Genomic DNA, 16,081 nt, shown 5'->3' with positions numbered 1-16,081 from the left:
AAAGAACCCCCAATCCCCCAATGAAAGACCCCCCCCGGGTGCACGCCGCTGGGGGGGGGGGGGGGTGCCGCACGCCTGCCGGCTCTTCGTTTTCATTTCCTGCTCCCTCTGCCCCGGAACAGGAAGTAACCTGTTCCGGGGCAAAGGGAGCATGAAAACGAAGACCAGACAGGCGCGCGGCACCCCCCCCAGTGGCGTGCACCCGGGGCGGACCGCCCCCCCCCCCCCCCCTTGGTACGCCACTGGGTTTTGGACATAATACAGAGAAGCACTTTCAGTGAAAGACAAATATGAGTGGTAAATATTCAGGGATGATTTGAGGTTGCAGAGGGCAAATGATGAAAGAGGAATGTTAAGGTGACCTTAGAGGTCAGGGTTGAAGAATACCAGATAAGAAAAAGAAGATATAATAGGCATTAAGAAATTAGACACATTTTGTAGTAGAATCAGATCTGTAAGCTTCCAGGGAAATACACAGAAAGAAACCAGAGGGATATTTTATTTTGCTTATGCTGAAATTTAGATTTATATAAATAAGAATTCAATTTTCTGTAACACTGGGATAAAAGAATTTTATTGTAATCATTTATTTACTCTATTAAATTTTAGCATTATTATAAAAGAAGAAAAGATATACTCTGGAGTGTGTTTCCTTTGCTGGAAGGGTTTTCTGACCCCTCCAAAGTGTTTAGTTCCCCTCAGAGGCAAGGGGAGCTTTACAATATATAACAAAATTTAAAGAATGTGCTTTGTAAGTATAGGTTAAAAATAGATTATTGCAGTTTTTCATGGGGACAGTCCACCGGATAAACGCTACCCCCAAATAAACTGCATGTTCATGAATGAATCTGTAGGAAGCAAGTGCCCCGGATCCACCACACATGTAAACAGTGTTCAGGTACTTGGAAAGTTTATTGTTGGTGGGGAGGGGGGGGGGGGGGGTGCAAGTTCCACTCCTACATCACACCTAGCTCTACCCTCAGCTACACCCCTGGTTCCACCCCCATGATAAAAGCAGCTCATTTAATATCATCCCCCCCCCAATACTGAAAGCCAGTTAACCAGCCAGGAATGACACGGGGCCAGTTAATAATACTTAGCTGGTTATCTGGTGATATTCAGCTGAAGATAGCTGGCGGTGGAGGAGTGGCCTAGTGGTTAGGGTGGTGGACTTTGGTCCTGGGGAACTGAGGAACTGAGTTCAATTCCCACTTCAGGCACAGGCAGCTCCTTGTGACTCTGGGCAAGTCACTTAACCCTCCATTGCCCCATGTAAGCCGCATTGAGCCTGCCATGAGTGGGAAAGCGCGGTGTACAAATGTAACAAAAAAAAAAAAAGATAGCTGGCTATCCAATATCGCTGGTCAGTGGATAGCGGTAGCCGGTTATCACATGATAGCAGGCTAGCTGGGAATATTCAGCACCAAGTAAGTGGTCAAATGTGGCTGTATGAATACCTGGTATATCTTTGGTCAGCTTAAACTTAACCAGCCAGCGCTGAATATTGGCTTAGCCGGTTAAGTTCAAACTGGTCAAAAATAAACCGGATAGTCAGTGCTGGTCACCAGAAATGGCCCAGCTCAGCACTGACTGCAGGAGGCAGCCCAGCTACCTCCTGTGTCCTGAATATCAGCCCTGTTATTTCATACTTTCATTCCAGCTTCTCTCATCTTTGTTTCCTACCCCTACCCTGCCCCACATTCACCTTAACTCTTCCCTCCCCCCATGTGATCCAACATCTCCCCTCTCCTCCTGCCCCAACATCATACATCATCTCTGCCACTTCCCATGTAATTCATCATTACTCCTCTCTTCTTCACCCCTCCAGCTCCAGAGTCTGATCTCCTAGTCCCCATGTGGTCAAGCCCCTCCTTCCCTTCCTGTTGCAGCTTCTCCTGCTCCTTAGTCCTTACCTTTATCAGGCAGGCTGAGAAGACAAAACAGTGTGCGATAACAGTAGCAGATGTACACAGCTGGGCCCACCACAGAAACCTCTCCAGCTCTGAGAGCAGTAGAACCCTCTGATGTACACTTTATTTGGGGACAGGAAGTGTCAGTGTTCTACTTCTCTCAGGGCCAGAAGAGGTTCTATGGCAGCCCCAGCTATGTGTGTGTCTGTCTGCTACCACTGTCATATGCTGTTTTGTCATCTCATGTCATACATCCACCACTGTTTAGGATTAACAAGTTTCAAACATCGACCTCTTAACTAACAGACATCAGCAGCACCACTCTGAGCTCTCAAATGTTCATTGCTCTAAGCTTTATGTGTTCTCTTGTCATCGGTCTTAGAGGTATAGATTATATTCATTGAGTTCAAATAAATTCAATAATACTTTGTAATATGATAGACTGATAATATAAAAGACTTAGCTTTCAAAAAGCGTTCCTGAAGAACAAATCAGCGAGGGGGCTGTGTTATCCAACATGCAACATGTTTCACCTCTTGACTTTTTCAAGGATATGCTCCTTATGCTGCAGCCATCAAAGTCACCGCAATATTCTCATGACTTTGATGGCTGTGGCATAAGGGAAATTAGTGTAATTGGATATTACTTTACAAGATTTGTGTATTCCAGTAGATAGAAATTTTGAATGTGATAGTAACCTAGGAAGATATTATGATAATAGCATGCTTAGTAGAACTTGTACCTTGAAATATAGAGTTCTCTTTAAAATAATTTTAATTACCTTTAGTATTTTAAGGGATATTGTCTCACATTATCTTACACTTGGAACAGTGTTTTCCCTCTCATTCTCTTTCCAATCAATATTTATAGCTAAAGGTCTCTCCAGTACAAGAGCTCATACTTTCAACCACTCAAGAAAGAACATTTACTGATAAAGCCCTTTCACTGTGGAATTCTCTTTTACCTGACCTTAAATTTGAGGTAGAGTTTGGCTCTAAGCAGAACAGCATGTTATATCTTACCACTTTTCTCATTCTACTGGGTTCTCTTGTACCTCACATGTTTGTTTTGACTAGATTATAAGGGAGTGATTTCTTCAAATGGGCTAGTTTTGCACAGCGAACAAGACAACAAAGATGATGACAAAATCAAAGATTTCACATCAGAAGTTTTATTTCATAAAAAGTACTGGACTCAACACAAAGTGTGTTTCGGCTGCAGAGGCCTGCTTCAGGAGTCTCTTGTGGTTTGCAAAGTGTTGAAATATCTGAGAGTTGTAAAGCATCTGAAGAGATGTAAGACAGAGGCGTACAAATGTACAGAAACAATCCTCAGACATGCACAACAATGTCAGAAATGAACCTCACTCTTAAACCAAATTTACTGCTAATACTCATCGTAGTACTTGCGTTGTGCCAAAAAAGAGTTTCTTTCTGGAGTTCATAAGATGTAACACATAAGTTGTATTGCGAAGGGGCTGTCTTCCTTTTGTGTGTCTGTATAATACTGCACAATGCTGGTAGTGCTTTAGAAATAAATTGTAGTAGTAAAGTTTTGACAGACCAGCTCATTTTCGAAAGAGATCCCCGGCCATCTTCCGACACAAATCGGGAGACGGCCGGCGATCTCCTGAAACCGGCCAAATCGGTATAATCGAAAGCCGATTTTGGCCGGGTTCAACTGCTTTCCGTCGCGGAGCCAGCAAAACTTCAAGGGGGCGTGTCGGTAGGGTAGTGAAGGCAGGACGTGGGCGTGCTAATGAGATGGCCAGCTTCACCCGATAATGGGAAAAAAAAGCCAGGCTTGACGAGCATTTTGCCGGCTTTACTTGGTCCCTTTTTTTCCATGACCAAACTTCAAAAAGGAGCCCCAATTGACCACCAGAAGGAATCTGGGATCACCTCCTGTTACTCCCCCAGTGGTCACCAACCCCCCTCCCACCCAAAAAAAACCCTTTTTTGCCAGCCTCTATGCCAGCCTGAAATGTCATACCCAGCTCCCTGACAGCAGTATGCAAGTCCCTGGAGCAGTTTTTAGTGGGTGCTGTGCACTTCAGGCAGGTGGACCCAGGCCCATCCCCCCTACCTGTTACACTTGTGGTGGTAAATGGGAGCCCTCCAACCCCCCCCCCAAACCCACTGTACCCACATCTAGTTGCCCCCCTTTATCCCTAAGGGCTATGTTAGTGGTGTACAGTTGTGGGGAGTAGGTTTTGGGGGGGGGGGATTTGGGGTGCTCAGCACACAAGGTAAGGGAGCTATGTACTTGGGAGCTATTTTTATTTTTTAATTTTTAGATGTGCCCCCTAGGGTTCCCAGTTGGTGTCCCGGCATGTCAGGGGGGCCAGTGCACTACAAATGCTGGCTCCTCCCACAACCAAATGCCTTGGATTTGGCCGGGTTTGAGATCACCGTCATTAGTTTCCATTATCGCCGAAAATCGATGCCAGCCATCCCAAACCCGGCCATCTCTGACATTTGGCCGGGCCCAACCGTATTAGCGAAGAAAAAGATGGCCGGCCATCTTTTTCGAAAATATGGTTGGCTCCGCCCATTTGCAGAGTTATGCCCCTCAGAATGAACTATTTGATCCTTGAGGCGTTAAGTAGGGGTTTAAGGAAGGATGGAATAATACTGCTCTGACCTCATGTTTCTCCTGGTGTATTTTGATTTCTGTTTGTATAATGTTTTTCAAAGAAGGTAAATAAGGGTTGACTGATGAGTTAAGAAGTTTGGGTTTGTAATAACCTAATGTGTTGGGTTTTTGATTTTGATGGGTGTAATCCTATATAATAAAAAGCACTTCCAACATTCTGAAGCTGACTCTGTGGCACTGTGGCAGTGTAGGGTTTGTAAGTCTGTAGTTCAGCGTTTCATTGGCTCTCACTATCCCCGCCCTCACGTTGAGGAAACGGAATGCTGCATAGTTGCCAAGCAAACAAACGCGACGTCACAGGAACAAGTAACCAATCAGACAGAACGGAACTTGGAGGAGGGAAGTGGAGTGGATTGAATCTCTAACAAACAATCATATACAGGGAGGTACGAACATCAGTGGAGGCAAGTGCACAGAACGGAAGGGAAGACAAACATTTAATCACTTTGTCACTCACACACATACACACACACAGACATCACACACACACTCAATCACTCTGTGTATCTCTCTCTTACACTGTCTGTAAAACACACTGTCACTCTCAGTCTCTCACATGGGCAACTGTATGTTGCATTCTCACGAGTAAGGAGCTCTTCTGATGTGATTGTTAACTGATTGAAGGGCCTGAACAAGGAAAACTTTTACCACATTGTAGCCCAGTTTACACAAAAAATATTGTATATAAAGAAATCTTACACATGTAAACAACAATTATATTCAGAATACAACCGTGGAAACATTAATGGCAGGAACTCATTACATTGCTAGCGCCCGTTTCATTGCATATTAAGATGTTTATATTTGATGATAAGATGTTTTGTTATTTGATCTGTTTGTGTGCTGTTGTAATCTGCTCTAAACTAGATTTCTGTGGGGGTATCAAGAATATAAATGCCATATTAAATTAAACTCTCATAAAGAGTAGTGGGACCACATGTAGCATTTATGAGATTTTTATTGAATTTATAAATTTTTAAGCAATGTCACAGGATTGATATTGCTTAGAATACAAAAAACTAAACATTATAGTAAAATAAAACACTTTAACATTATGAACGTGTAATGTCCAGAGTCACTAACAAGTTGAAAGCTTGAGACCCTTAATAGTTTTGAATTTACAACTAGATGTTATGTTTGGAGTCTGATTTTTGCAGATATTCTTCCAGAGGGGACCATATTCGGCATTTCTTGAGAAGTAGGCCGAAAGAGGTGGCGGATGCCAGTCCCAATTTTTGATACATAAAAATTGAATGCCACCAGAAGTGAATGGTTAAATTTGTACTATTCTTACAATTTACTAAGGATGAACTGTTGGCCAGTGGTTATCAGGATGTCAGTGAGAGACTTGTGGTGATCAGGTATATTGTCAGGGAGATAGTGAGATTTAAATACAACAGCTTTAATTGACTTTGGAAATGTAAGTATAAAAACCACATATAGTATTTATAATGAAGACTGTGACTTCAGAAAAAAAGCTTTCAAAACTTTAAATGCTGATATCTGCTGAAAATTGAAATATATTACAGAATGCAATAGGAAGCTTAAAATGACTTTGTGTAAATTCAACAGAGCTACGGTGGTCCTTATTTAAGAAGCATCTCCATATATAGGGGCCCTTTTACTAAGGTGCGTAGGCACCTATGCACGTCCAACGCATGTCAATATGGAACTACTTCCCAGCTACCGCGAATCCCGGGCAGTAATTCCATTTTTGACGCACGTCCGATATGTGTGTCTGAAAATATTTTTTACTTTCTACCACATGGTGCTAACTGGGTGGTAATTGGTAGTGTACACGTGCTGACAATTACCGCCCGGTTAACACGCGAGACCTTACCGCTAAGTCAATGGGTGGCAGTAAGGTCTCAGGCCCAAAATGGGACATGTGCCAAATTTCATTTCGCCACACGTCCATTTTCGGTCAAAAAATTCCTTTTTTGCAGGTGTGATGAGAAATGAACCTGCGCACGTCCAATACACATGTCTACACCAGCGCAGGCCACTTTTCAGCACGCCTTAGTAAAAGGACCCCATAAATAGCAGCATATACTACTACTACTACTAATATATGGGTAGGTTGATACACATCAAAATAGTCAAGCCGATATTCAGTAGGTTTTATCTGGGTTGGAGAGGCTGACTGGGTCATACTCAGATTTTCAGCAGCACTTACCTGGAGAGTGTCTCCATGCACTCTGCTTAGCCCCTGGTGGTCTGGGAGCAGGCTCAGGGTGCACCCGAATGTTAATGAAAAAGAAGAAGACTGCCCCCAGAGCACAGCACAAGGGCAAAGAAAAACAACTGGGGAGACCATTTATTGAGAATACAAAAAATATGAAACAATTACATGTAGAAATGAGAATGTATATGTGTGACACATCCATTCTTTATATTATTATTATTACATTTGTATCCCACATTCTCATTTCTACACGTTATTGTTTCATCATTTTGAAGGTGTTACAGCTTTGTTATAGTGTGACTTATTAGTTGATATCTCTGTAGTGCCGTTTACTGACTGACAATTTTCCATTCTCAACTGGACTGAAATATCTCCGACTCCTGAGGCAGGCGCTTGCGACGTCAAAATGCAGGACTGTATCAAGTCCATTCAGTCTACTTGATATTTTGGATTTATCTGCCTTTGTATCTTACATATTTATAGTATTCTCAATAAATTGTTTCCCCTGGTTAGAATTATATTGGTCTCATCCAGTTGTTTTTTTCTTTGCACCCAGAAGTTATCCAAGCATTGCTGATATTCAATTCTGGTGCCTGGAAAACGAACCTGGCAAGTAAGACAATACAAAAGGCAGTCCTAACTATGCTTGGTTAATTGTCCGATACCGTCTGAGGTCTATCAAAGACTCGGATATTTAGTGTGGATACCTAGGTAAGGGCCAGCATTGAATATCAGGATTTAATTTAGCTTGAAGTGATAAGAGTTTAAAAAAAATACTGAATGCCACAGTGATTTTAGAAAGCTGCTATTTCCATGTGCTTTGTGTGCCCTGTTGTCTGGGTTATGTGACTTTGTGATTTCTCCCATTTATTGCAGTGAGCATCCCCTGAGCCCTCTAGTCTCAGATTCTGAGTCAGAGATGGACAGTACTGAGCAGCTGGCACTGGGCAGCACTGATACGCTATCCAACGGGCACAAGGCTGACCAGGAGGCTGCACAACGCCTAGCCAAGAGACTCTACAACCTGGATGGGTTCAAGAAAGCAGATGTGGCCCGGCACCTGGGGAAGAAGTACGTGTGGGTATTGTGAGGAACTGCTATTCATTCAGCAGAAATGCCAATCCACTCTAAGCCATGAGAGAGAGACACTCTGAGCCAGTCCTGGTTCTTTAATCCTCCTAAACATTCTGGAATTTCCCATTTTATTGTCTTGCGTGATACTTAGAAAATATTAAAAGAAACCCAAATGGAATTACTTGGCAGCTCAGATTCAGTGTTTTGTTAATAACCAGTAGAGAAATCTACATAAATACTCCTATAAGCCCTACATACCATGATAATTTCAAATAGATTCAACTGATAGGGAAATTTGATCAATACTATAAACGCACAACCCTATCACACATAGGGCTCATTTTACTAAGCAGCGGTAAGCCCAACGCAGGCTTACCACTCGCTATAACTGAAGTACCACTAGGCTACTGCAGCAGCCCGGCGGTACTTCCCACCCCTACCGTGCCGTAATTCCCTTTGCTACAAAAATTAATTTATTTTTGTAGCGCCAGACTGTACCCAGCAATAATCAAGCAGTGCTGCGCGCAGCCCAGTTACCGCCAGGTTAGTGCGGGAGCCCTTACCTCAGTGGGTGGCGGCAAGGGCTCCCCCCCGAAATGGCTGCATGGCAAGTGCTTTACTTCAGCCCAGCTATTTCCTGCAGGAAAGTGAGACCTTCTTTTTACCAGCTGTGGTAAAAGGGGGCCTCCGCACACGTGTAAAACATGCGCTGACGCCAACACAAGCCCCCTTTTGCCGCAGCTTGGTAATAGGGGCCTTAAATTTTTATATAAAGTGGCTCTTCAGAAGGTAAGCTAGACTCTGCTTTATATCTGCCTATCGTCTCTCTGTTTATCAGTCCAAATAATGAAATAAATGGCAACTTCAGTTGATAGGGTTGTGTGTTTATAAGGCAAATCCACTACAGCATAAGCAATGCACCTATCCATGATCAAAAATACAGGCGTCCCCTGGTGGCAATACCTATAGATTTGTAAGCCTTATGAAGGGTATCCTCTCTAATGAATGATTGCATTTACTTTATTACATCTTAGGGGGGAAGTTATCAATGTGGACTAGTGTTAAGATGTGTTTTTTTCACTGTTAACCTCAGTTATTGGTAATTAGGGGGGGGGGGGGGCTCATTTTCAAAGTATTTAGACTTACAAAGTTCCATAGGTGAGGAAGTGACATCACTCTTTAGAATGGCACCATAAGTTGATAGCTCCGGTGGGGCTTGCTTATTTTTTGCGCAATTCTCTTATGGTAGCCTCCAAAAGAACTTGGTTATTCTCCATCGGTTAGAAGAAACCACAATGCCACCCCTTAAGAGCTTAGAAAAGTTCTGTTTAACAACGCGCCAGCAAGAAAAGCAGAGATCAGGTGCGGAGGGTGATTCAGAGGCGAATATAAACATGGCGCCGGTGCTTTCTGAGTTGGAGGAAGAAGAAGAGCATGTGCAGGGGCAAGCGGAGCACGGGGAGGTTACCAAAGTTGAAATGGTGAATTGGCTTAAGGAGTTAAGAGCTGACATAGAGTGTTGTGGGGAGCTCCAGAGCAGGGGGGTAGAGCAGTACCGAATTTAGAGTGGTATTATCTGGCAGCACAAATGAGGATGATTCTTGACTGGGAGTGATCTCAGGATAAAGCAGTAGTGAGCCTGGAGCAAGATATTTTTCCAGGAAAGTCATTGGGTACACTACTCTGGAACTCCCAGGAGGGGGGTGAGGGGTTAAGAGGGGTTACTAATCCTTTTTGAAACATCTGGGGGGAATATGGTTTGAAGTTAGGAAGAGGTGGGGTCAGAACCAGACTTCTACCTTAGCGGTTATCAGATGGGAGCCCAAGTTTATAGCAGGTTATTGGGGCAGTGTATTTAATAGGTGGGCCACACTAGGGCTGACTTGGTTTCGGGATGCCTTTGTTGGGGGTGTCCTGGTCTCATTTGACTATCTTCAAGATAAATATGGCCTCTGAAAGGGGGACTTTTTGCCATATATGCAATTTAGGCATTTTGTAATGCAACAGGGCTGGGTTGCGAGAGGACCCTAGTAAGGGGGAATATCTGGAGAATAACTGGCTTCTGTTGAAGAAGACCCCCAGGCCTATATCGGTGAACTACAAATTTATGAGGGGTTGGGAGTGGTCCAAACATAAGTTTATGATTGCTTGGGAACATGATTTGCAATTTAACTTTACAGCATCAGATTGGGAGAAGATCTGTTGTGGAGTGAGTCAAACTTTTGTGTGTGTCCTTGTACAGGAGAATGCTTATAAAGTACTTACTAGGTGGTATTATACCCCTGAGCTTATTCAGATGATGTTTCCCCAAGCGTCTGATGTGTGTTGGAGATGTATGAATGTTAGAGGTACCTTTTTGCATGTGTGGTGGGAGCAGTGGCGTTCCAACGCTGGCTGACACCCGGGGCGGATCGCTGATGCGCCCCTCCCCGGGTGCAGCATGACCCCCCCCCCCCCGGCAAAATGACACCTCCCTCCCCCTGGCAAAATAACCCCCCCCCCCAGGTGCATGCCGCTGGGGGGGTGCCGCAGCACGCGCCTGTCGCCCTGTCGGCTCCGAGTTCGCATCTGTTGTTCACTGCTCCCTCTGCCCCGGAACAGGAAGTAACCTGTTCCGGGGCAGAGGGAGCAGTGAACACATGCGAACTCGGAGACAGGGCGACAGGTGCGCGCCACGGCACCCCCCCAGCGGCGTGCACCCAGGGTGGACCGCCACCACCGCCCCCCCCCTTGGTATGCCACTGGGTGGGAGTGTGTTTTAATATCCGGGTTTTGGTCGGAGGTGACTGGAGCAATTTCAGCTAAGCTTGAGCTTGAGTTACCTCAATCCCCGCAAGTATGTCTGTTGGGGATGGACTAAATTGGTGGCAAGATAAACTGTTAAGTCAGGGCCTGGCAGCTGCGAGATGCTTGATTGCTGCATGCTGGAAGACTACAGCGACACCTACAGTGGTGATGTGGAAGGACGAGACTTCTTCATTTGTAGCAGATGGAGAGGTTAACAGCTCAGAGAAAGGACTGTTTCTGGACTCACAAGGGTGGTTGGAATAAATTGCAAGAAAAGATTTCTATGTAGGTTTAGTTTATTGAGATGATATGAGAGGGGGAGGGGGGTTATTGGATGGGGTAAAGGGTGGGGGGGAAGAGATGTTTAAATGTTAAAAGTGAGGATTTAAATTTAGGATGATCTTGTTGGAGCCCAGTTTGAATAATGTTAACAAAGCTGGCAAAATATTGTCAACTTTCTGTTGTCTATATAATTATGTACATGGACATGAGCGGTAAATGTTGTTTATTATTCTGTTTCTTGGTGAAAATAAAATATTCATTGAAACAAAAAAAAAGTTTCATAGGTTACTATGGAACTTTGTAAGTCTAAGTGCTTTGAAAATACGCCTCTTTGTCTCATTAAATAAAATAGCGACTGTGCTAAATAGCTCAAGTTGTGGTAAATTAACAAGTCTTAACAGTAGCCCATGTTGATAACTACACCCCTTATTGTTCATTTATTTTTTCTGGGATGATAAATTGCACTCATTGGCAACATATGCAGACAGCTGGTAAATATCAAATGCCATTTTGATACTGAAATGATTGCAATAGGAAAGACTGAGGTTGTTAATTAGAGGATGAAAAGTATCACAGAAAACTGCACTTGTAAACATATGCAAATCCTAGTTAGGTCACTGTTTTATGCATGGAAAGGAGCTATGAGAAAATTGTCTACCCTGTGTGAAACAACACACCTACTTTTACCTGCATTTATAACACAGGAACGAACAAAGCACCATAAAACATAAAAGACAAAAGGAGCTTATGATCCCGATTTATAATACCCTGCTTCCACCCATCTCCAGTCCTATATCCTCATAATACAATTATGATGGCCCTGTTGTCTAGACTCTTATGACTCCAGACAGGAAAAATTAGAGGCTGATAAAGGGATGATTCTACCACTGGAGGTGTTATAGAGAAACACTTTGTTGATGCAAATGTTAAGGGACCCGACATATTTTATCCCATAGTCACATGCAAATAAACTGCCACTGACAGGCTCTGTGGAGTCTGCTTGTGTAGAGCCTGTCAGTGGCAGTTTATTTGCGTGTGATTTCCGATCATCCCGACTGCATTACAGACTCTCGGTTTGACATCCGCTGAAATGCGATGAATTATCCATGTGACCCCTGATGTAGATGATACGCCGAAACATGGACCGTGTCGGGTCCCTTAACATTTGCATCAATAAAATGTTCCTCCATAACATCTCCAGTGGTGGAATCATCCTTTGATCAGCCTAGGGTTACCATATTTGGTCCCCCCAAAAAGAGGACACATGCCCTGCCCCCTGTCACATATTGCCCCAACCCTTTCACCCCTCCCACCCTGTCACACCCCCCTAAGGGTATCCTAGCCTCCCCTCCTCTTACCTATCTTTACTGCCTCTTGCGAGGCCACTTCAACTCTCGGTGGCTGTATGTCTCTGTTGATCACCCTCCCCTCACCTGTCCACACCCACCCTGTTAGAATACCAATGATATACTTTGATGTCCCCATGCATACTTCCTACCCACCCCCATCCTCCCACCCTGTCAGACTGTCATAGCAATGCTTGAATGTTTTTCACTTATATACACTGTCAGCTAGCACATTTGCTTATTTCCGATCTGACGAAGAAGGGCAACCTTCGAAAGCTAATCAAGAAATGTATTAAGTTATGTCCAATAAAAAAGGTATCATCTTATTTTCTTTTCCATGTTTTATTTTGTTTGATTTCTATTGATAACCTTAAGAGTGGACTAACACGGCTACCACACTCCTCTACTTAAGGTGGCCATTTTGAATCAGTGCTGGGACCGTCAGCACTCAGCATTACAAGGGGAACAGAATGCAGGGCAACGCTCCAGGCAGGAAAGAGGGGGCTCTTTCCTGCCCCGAAGAGGTCACTAGACCACCAGGGCAGTAGAGTAAGGGGAGGCTAGGATAGGACACCACTGGGCCCGCCCACCAGCCTGCCCATTTGTCCGGAAATCTGGACAAACGGGCAGGCTGGCAAACCCCGCCCGGTTGCCCGGCCATGTCCTCAAAAAGAGGACGTGTCCGGGAAAAAACAGACATATGGTAACCCTAGATCAGCCTCTACATTTTCCTGCTTTGTCTTTCTGATGTAGAGGTTTTGCCCTGTTTGTGTTTTGACTCTTATGACTCCAGGCCATCTTATATGACATAAATGTATCAATAACTTCTGTACCCTACCCTACTCTCCCTCCCCAACCCCAACCTCCTCCCAGGCAGAGAACCCCAACACATCCTAGCATTAAGCAATAAAAAAGTTTTGTTGCATTCTGGAATGTATTTAGTACTGCCCTGGGTGAGATAGTTTGGAAATAACTATTCCAAACAGGCAGAAATACCTTTTGTCTTCTTTGGGTACCAAGGGCAGCCTGCACTTTTTACCAGCATTTAATAGAGGCATTTTAAAGGGTGGGACTAGGGTGGGGATTGAAACAACTTGCATACATTTGTATTTCAAAAGCATGCCCATTGTTTTGGTTGGAGAAAATCCCCACAGAGAAAGCAGGTGCAAGGGTGTGCAGGTACTCTGTACTTAGATAATTTTCATGGTGAAAGTTGTACTTACATGTTGAAGGTAGGTTGAAAGTCTGTGACTAAAAAGTATACAATTTGCCCATGTTCATAGAGTGCAACATCACAGGGTTCTTGAGTGTAACCCTCTTATGAATCAATGTATGACAGTGTTACATAACTTTAAAAAACCTTCTGAGTAGTATGCTCAACCACATCATTACAAACAAGCTGATAAACAGAAAGATGTCTTCTCATTAGCCAAGTGCAGTTGATGATCCTTCCTTGTGTTTACCATAAAAAGTACATTTACATTTCCATCTCTGTACGTTTGTCTTACAGGAATGAATTCAGCAAGATGGTGGCTGAAGAATATCTAAAGTTTTTTGTGTTCACTGGAATGAGTCTGGATCAGGCTCTTAGGTTAGTCCTGATGCTAAGGCCTTCTTGAAAAATGCTGTTACAAAGAGATGGGGGCACCATGAGTATGGCTGCAATGCAGCAACTGGCTTAGCAGTAATGGAAGTAATTTAATATAGCACTTTGGAATGTAGTAGAGTATTTTATGCGCTCAAGTAGGGTCTTAAAATGTTGCCTAATATAAAAAGACGTAATAGCTAGTGGAAAGAAATCATAGCAGCTACTTTATATAGGTGTTCCTGTGGACAGAGAACAGGCAAAGTAGGGTGAGCTTGGCACCTAAGCATGTATTTTATAAAATAGATGGAAAACATAAAAATATTTATTTTATAATTTGAAGACACATATGCAAAACTATTTCACAATAAAGCGGAGACCTCAAAACAAAGTCATAATAACCTAAAAGGTTTATTTTACTGTCATCATTGTTCTGTGCATGTATTTTCTTGTCATCCCAAAATATATATATATATTTTTTATAATCCAGTTTATCTGAAACGTTCCTCCAGTTTCAAAGATCTTCATCCATAGGCACACGAAGACAGTATATCGGCAAATATCTTGTTGCATTAATCAAGTTTTTGCAGAAACAATTTGTATTTATCTCATGTTAACAATCCAGGTTTCTAGGTCTATTAAGTACTTGACATCCTGCCTATTGCAATAAACTTCTGAGTGGCTTATAACCCCCCTGCCCCCCCCCCCCCCCCAATTATACCATCTGCTTGTGCCACTGGGTGAAGAACTTCGGAACTGGAGGAACGTTTCAGAGAAACTGGATTTTAAAGAAATTTTTAAGCCCGATATTTAAAACGATTTAAACAGCCAAGAGATGCTCCTGGCCATTTAAGTTGCCTGTTGAGAGCATTCCAGGGGCAAAGTTGGCACTTAGTTAGTTAACTGCCAATATTTGGAACTTAACTGGTTAAGATAACCACATCACTAGGACTGCATAAAATGCAGTCATATCTTTATGCAGTTCTTCATAGCCAGATGAGTGCAAAATATTGCACTTAACCAACTATTGGGCTCATTTTTGAAAGAGAAGGATGCCCATCTTTTGACATAAATTGGAAGATGAGCGTCCTTCTCACAGGGTCATCCAAATCGGTATAATCGAAAGCCAATTTTGGACGTCCCCAACTGCTTTCTATCGCAGGGACGGCCAAAGTTCAAGGGGGCGTATCGGAGGCGTAATGAAGGCGGGACTTGGGCGTGCCTAACACTAGGACGTCCTCGACTCATAATCGAAAGAAACAAGGACATCCTTGACGAACACTTGGACGACTTTACCTGGTTGTGTTTTTCTTATGACCAAGGCACAAAAAGGTGCCCGAAATGACCAGATGGCCACTGGAGAGGATCAGGGATGATCTCCCCTTACTCCCCCAGTGGTCACTAACCCCCTCCCACTGTCAAAAACATCTTTACTACTACTACTACTACTACTATTTGACATTTCTAAAGCGCTACTAGGGTTACGCAGCGCTGTACAATATAACATAGAAGGACAGTCCGTGCTCGAAGAGCTTACAATCTAATGGACAAATGTACAGACAATCAAGTAGTAGCAGTCAAATTGGGGCAGCCTAAGGTTAGGTGCCGAAGGCAACATTGAAGAGGTGGGCTTTGAGCAAGGATTTGAAGATGGGTAGGGAGGGGGCTTGGCGTAGGGCCACAGGAAGTTGATTCCACGCATAGGGTGAGGCGAGGCAGAATGGGCGAAAAATATTTTGTACCAGCCTCTATTCCAGCCTCAGATGTCATACTCAGGGCCATCACAGCAATATGCAGGTCCCTGAAGCAGTTTTAGTGGGTGCAGTGCACTTCAGACAGGTGAACCCAGGCCCATCCCCCCTGCCTGTTATTAATATTAGCATTTGTATAGCGCTAGAGTCATTACACTTGTGGTGGTAAACGTGAGCCCCTCAAAACCCACCAGAAACCCACTGTGTACCCACATGTAGGTGCCCCTTCACCCCTTAGGGCTATGGTAGTGGTGTACAGTTGGGGGTTGGGGGTTTTAGGGGGGGTTGGGGGCTCAGCACACAAGGTAAGGGAGCTATGTACCTGGGAGCAATTTATGAAGTCCACTGCAGTGCCACCTAGGGTGCCCAGTTGGTGTCCTGGCATGTCAGGGGGACCAGTGCACTAGAAATGCTGGCTCCAAAAACCAGTCAAAATTTTTCGTATGTTGCAACATACATGACATGTCTGTAAAGTCTCTCTAGTAACACCAGAGCAACAGCAACTC

The 16,081-nt window shown here is 43.8% G+C and overlaps 1 protein-coding gene across 1 annotated transcript in view; it reads left to right on the top strand.

Moving 5' to 3' along the window:
- PSD (pleckstrin and Sec7 domain containing) overlaps positions 1–16,081 on the top strand; it is a 318,145-nt gene that overhangs the window by 101,010 nt on the left and 201,054 nt on the right. Inside the window, exons 5-6 of the mRNA XM_030204993.1 lie at positions 7,627–7,821; positions 13,750–13,830. Of these exons, the coding sequence (XP_030060853.1) occupies positions 7,627–7,821; positions 13,750–13,830 (276 nt within the window). The remainder of the gene's footprint in view (positions 1–7,626; positions 7,822–13,749; positions 13,831–16,081) is intronic.

Source organism: Microcaecilia unicolor, chromosome 5, assembly GCF_901765095.1.
Source record: "Microcaecilia unicolor chromosome 5, aMicUni1.1, whole genome shotgun sequence".
Taxonomy (NCBI): Eukaryota; Metazoa; Chordata; class Amphibia; order Gymnophiona; family Siphonopidae; genus Microcaecilia; species Microcaecilia unicolor.
The sequence above is the reverse complement of the archived record's forward strand: the minus strand, read 5'-3'. Positions and strand labels throughout refer to the sequence as shown.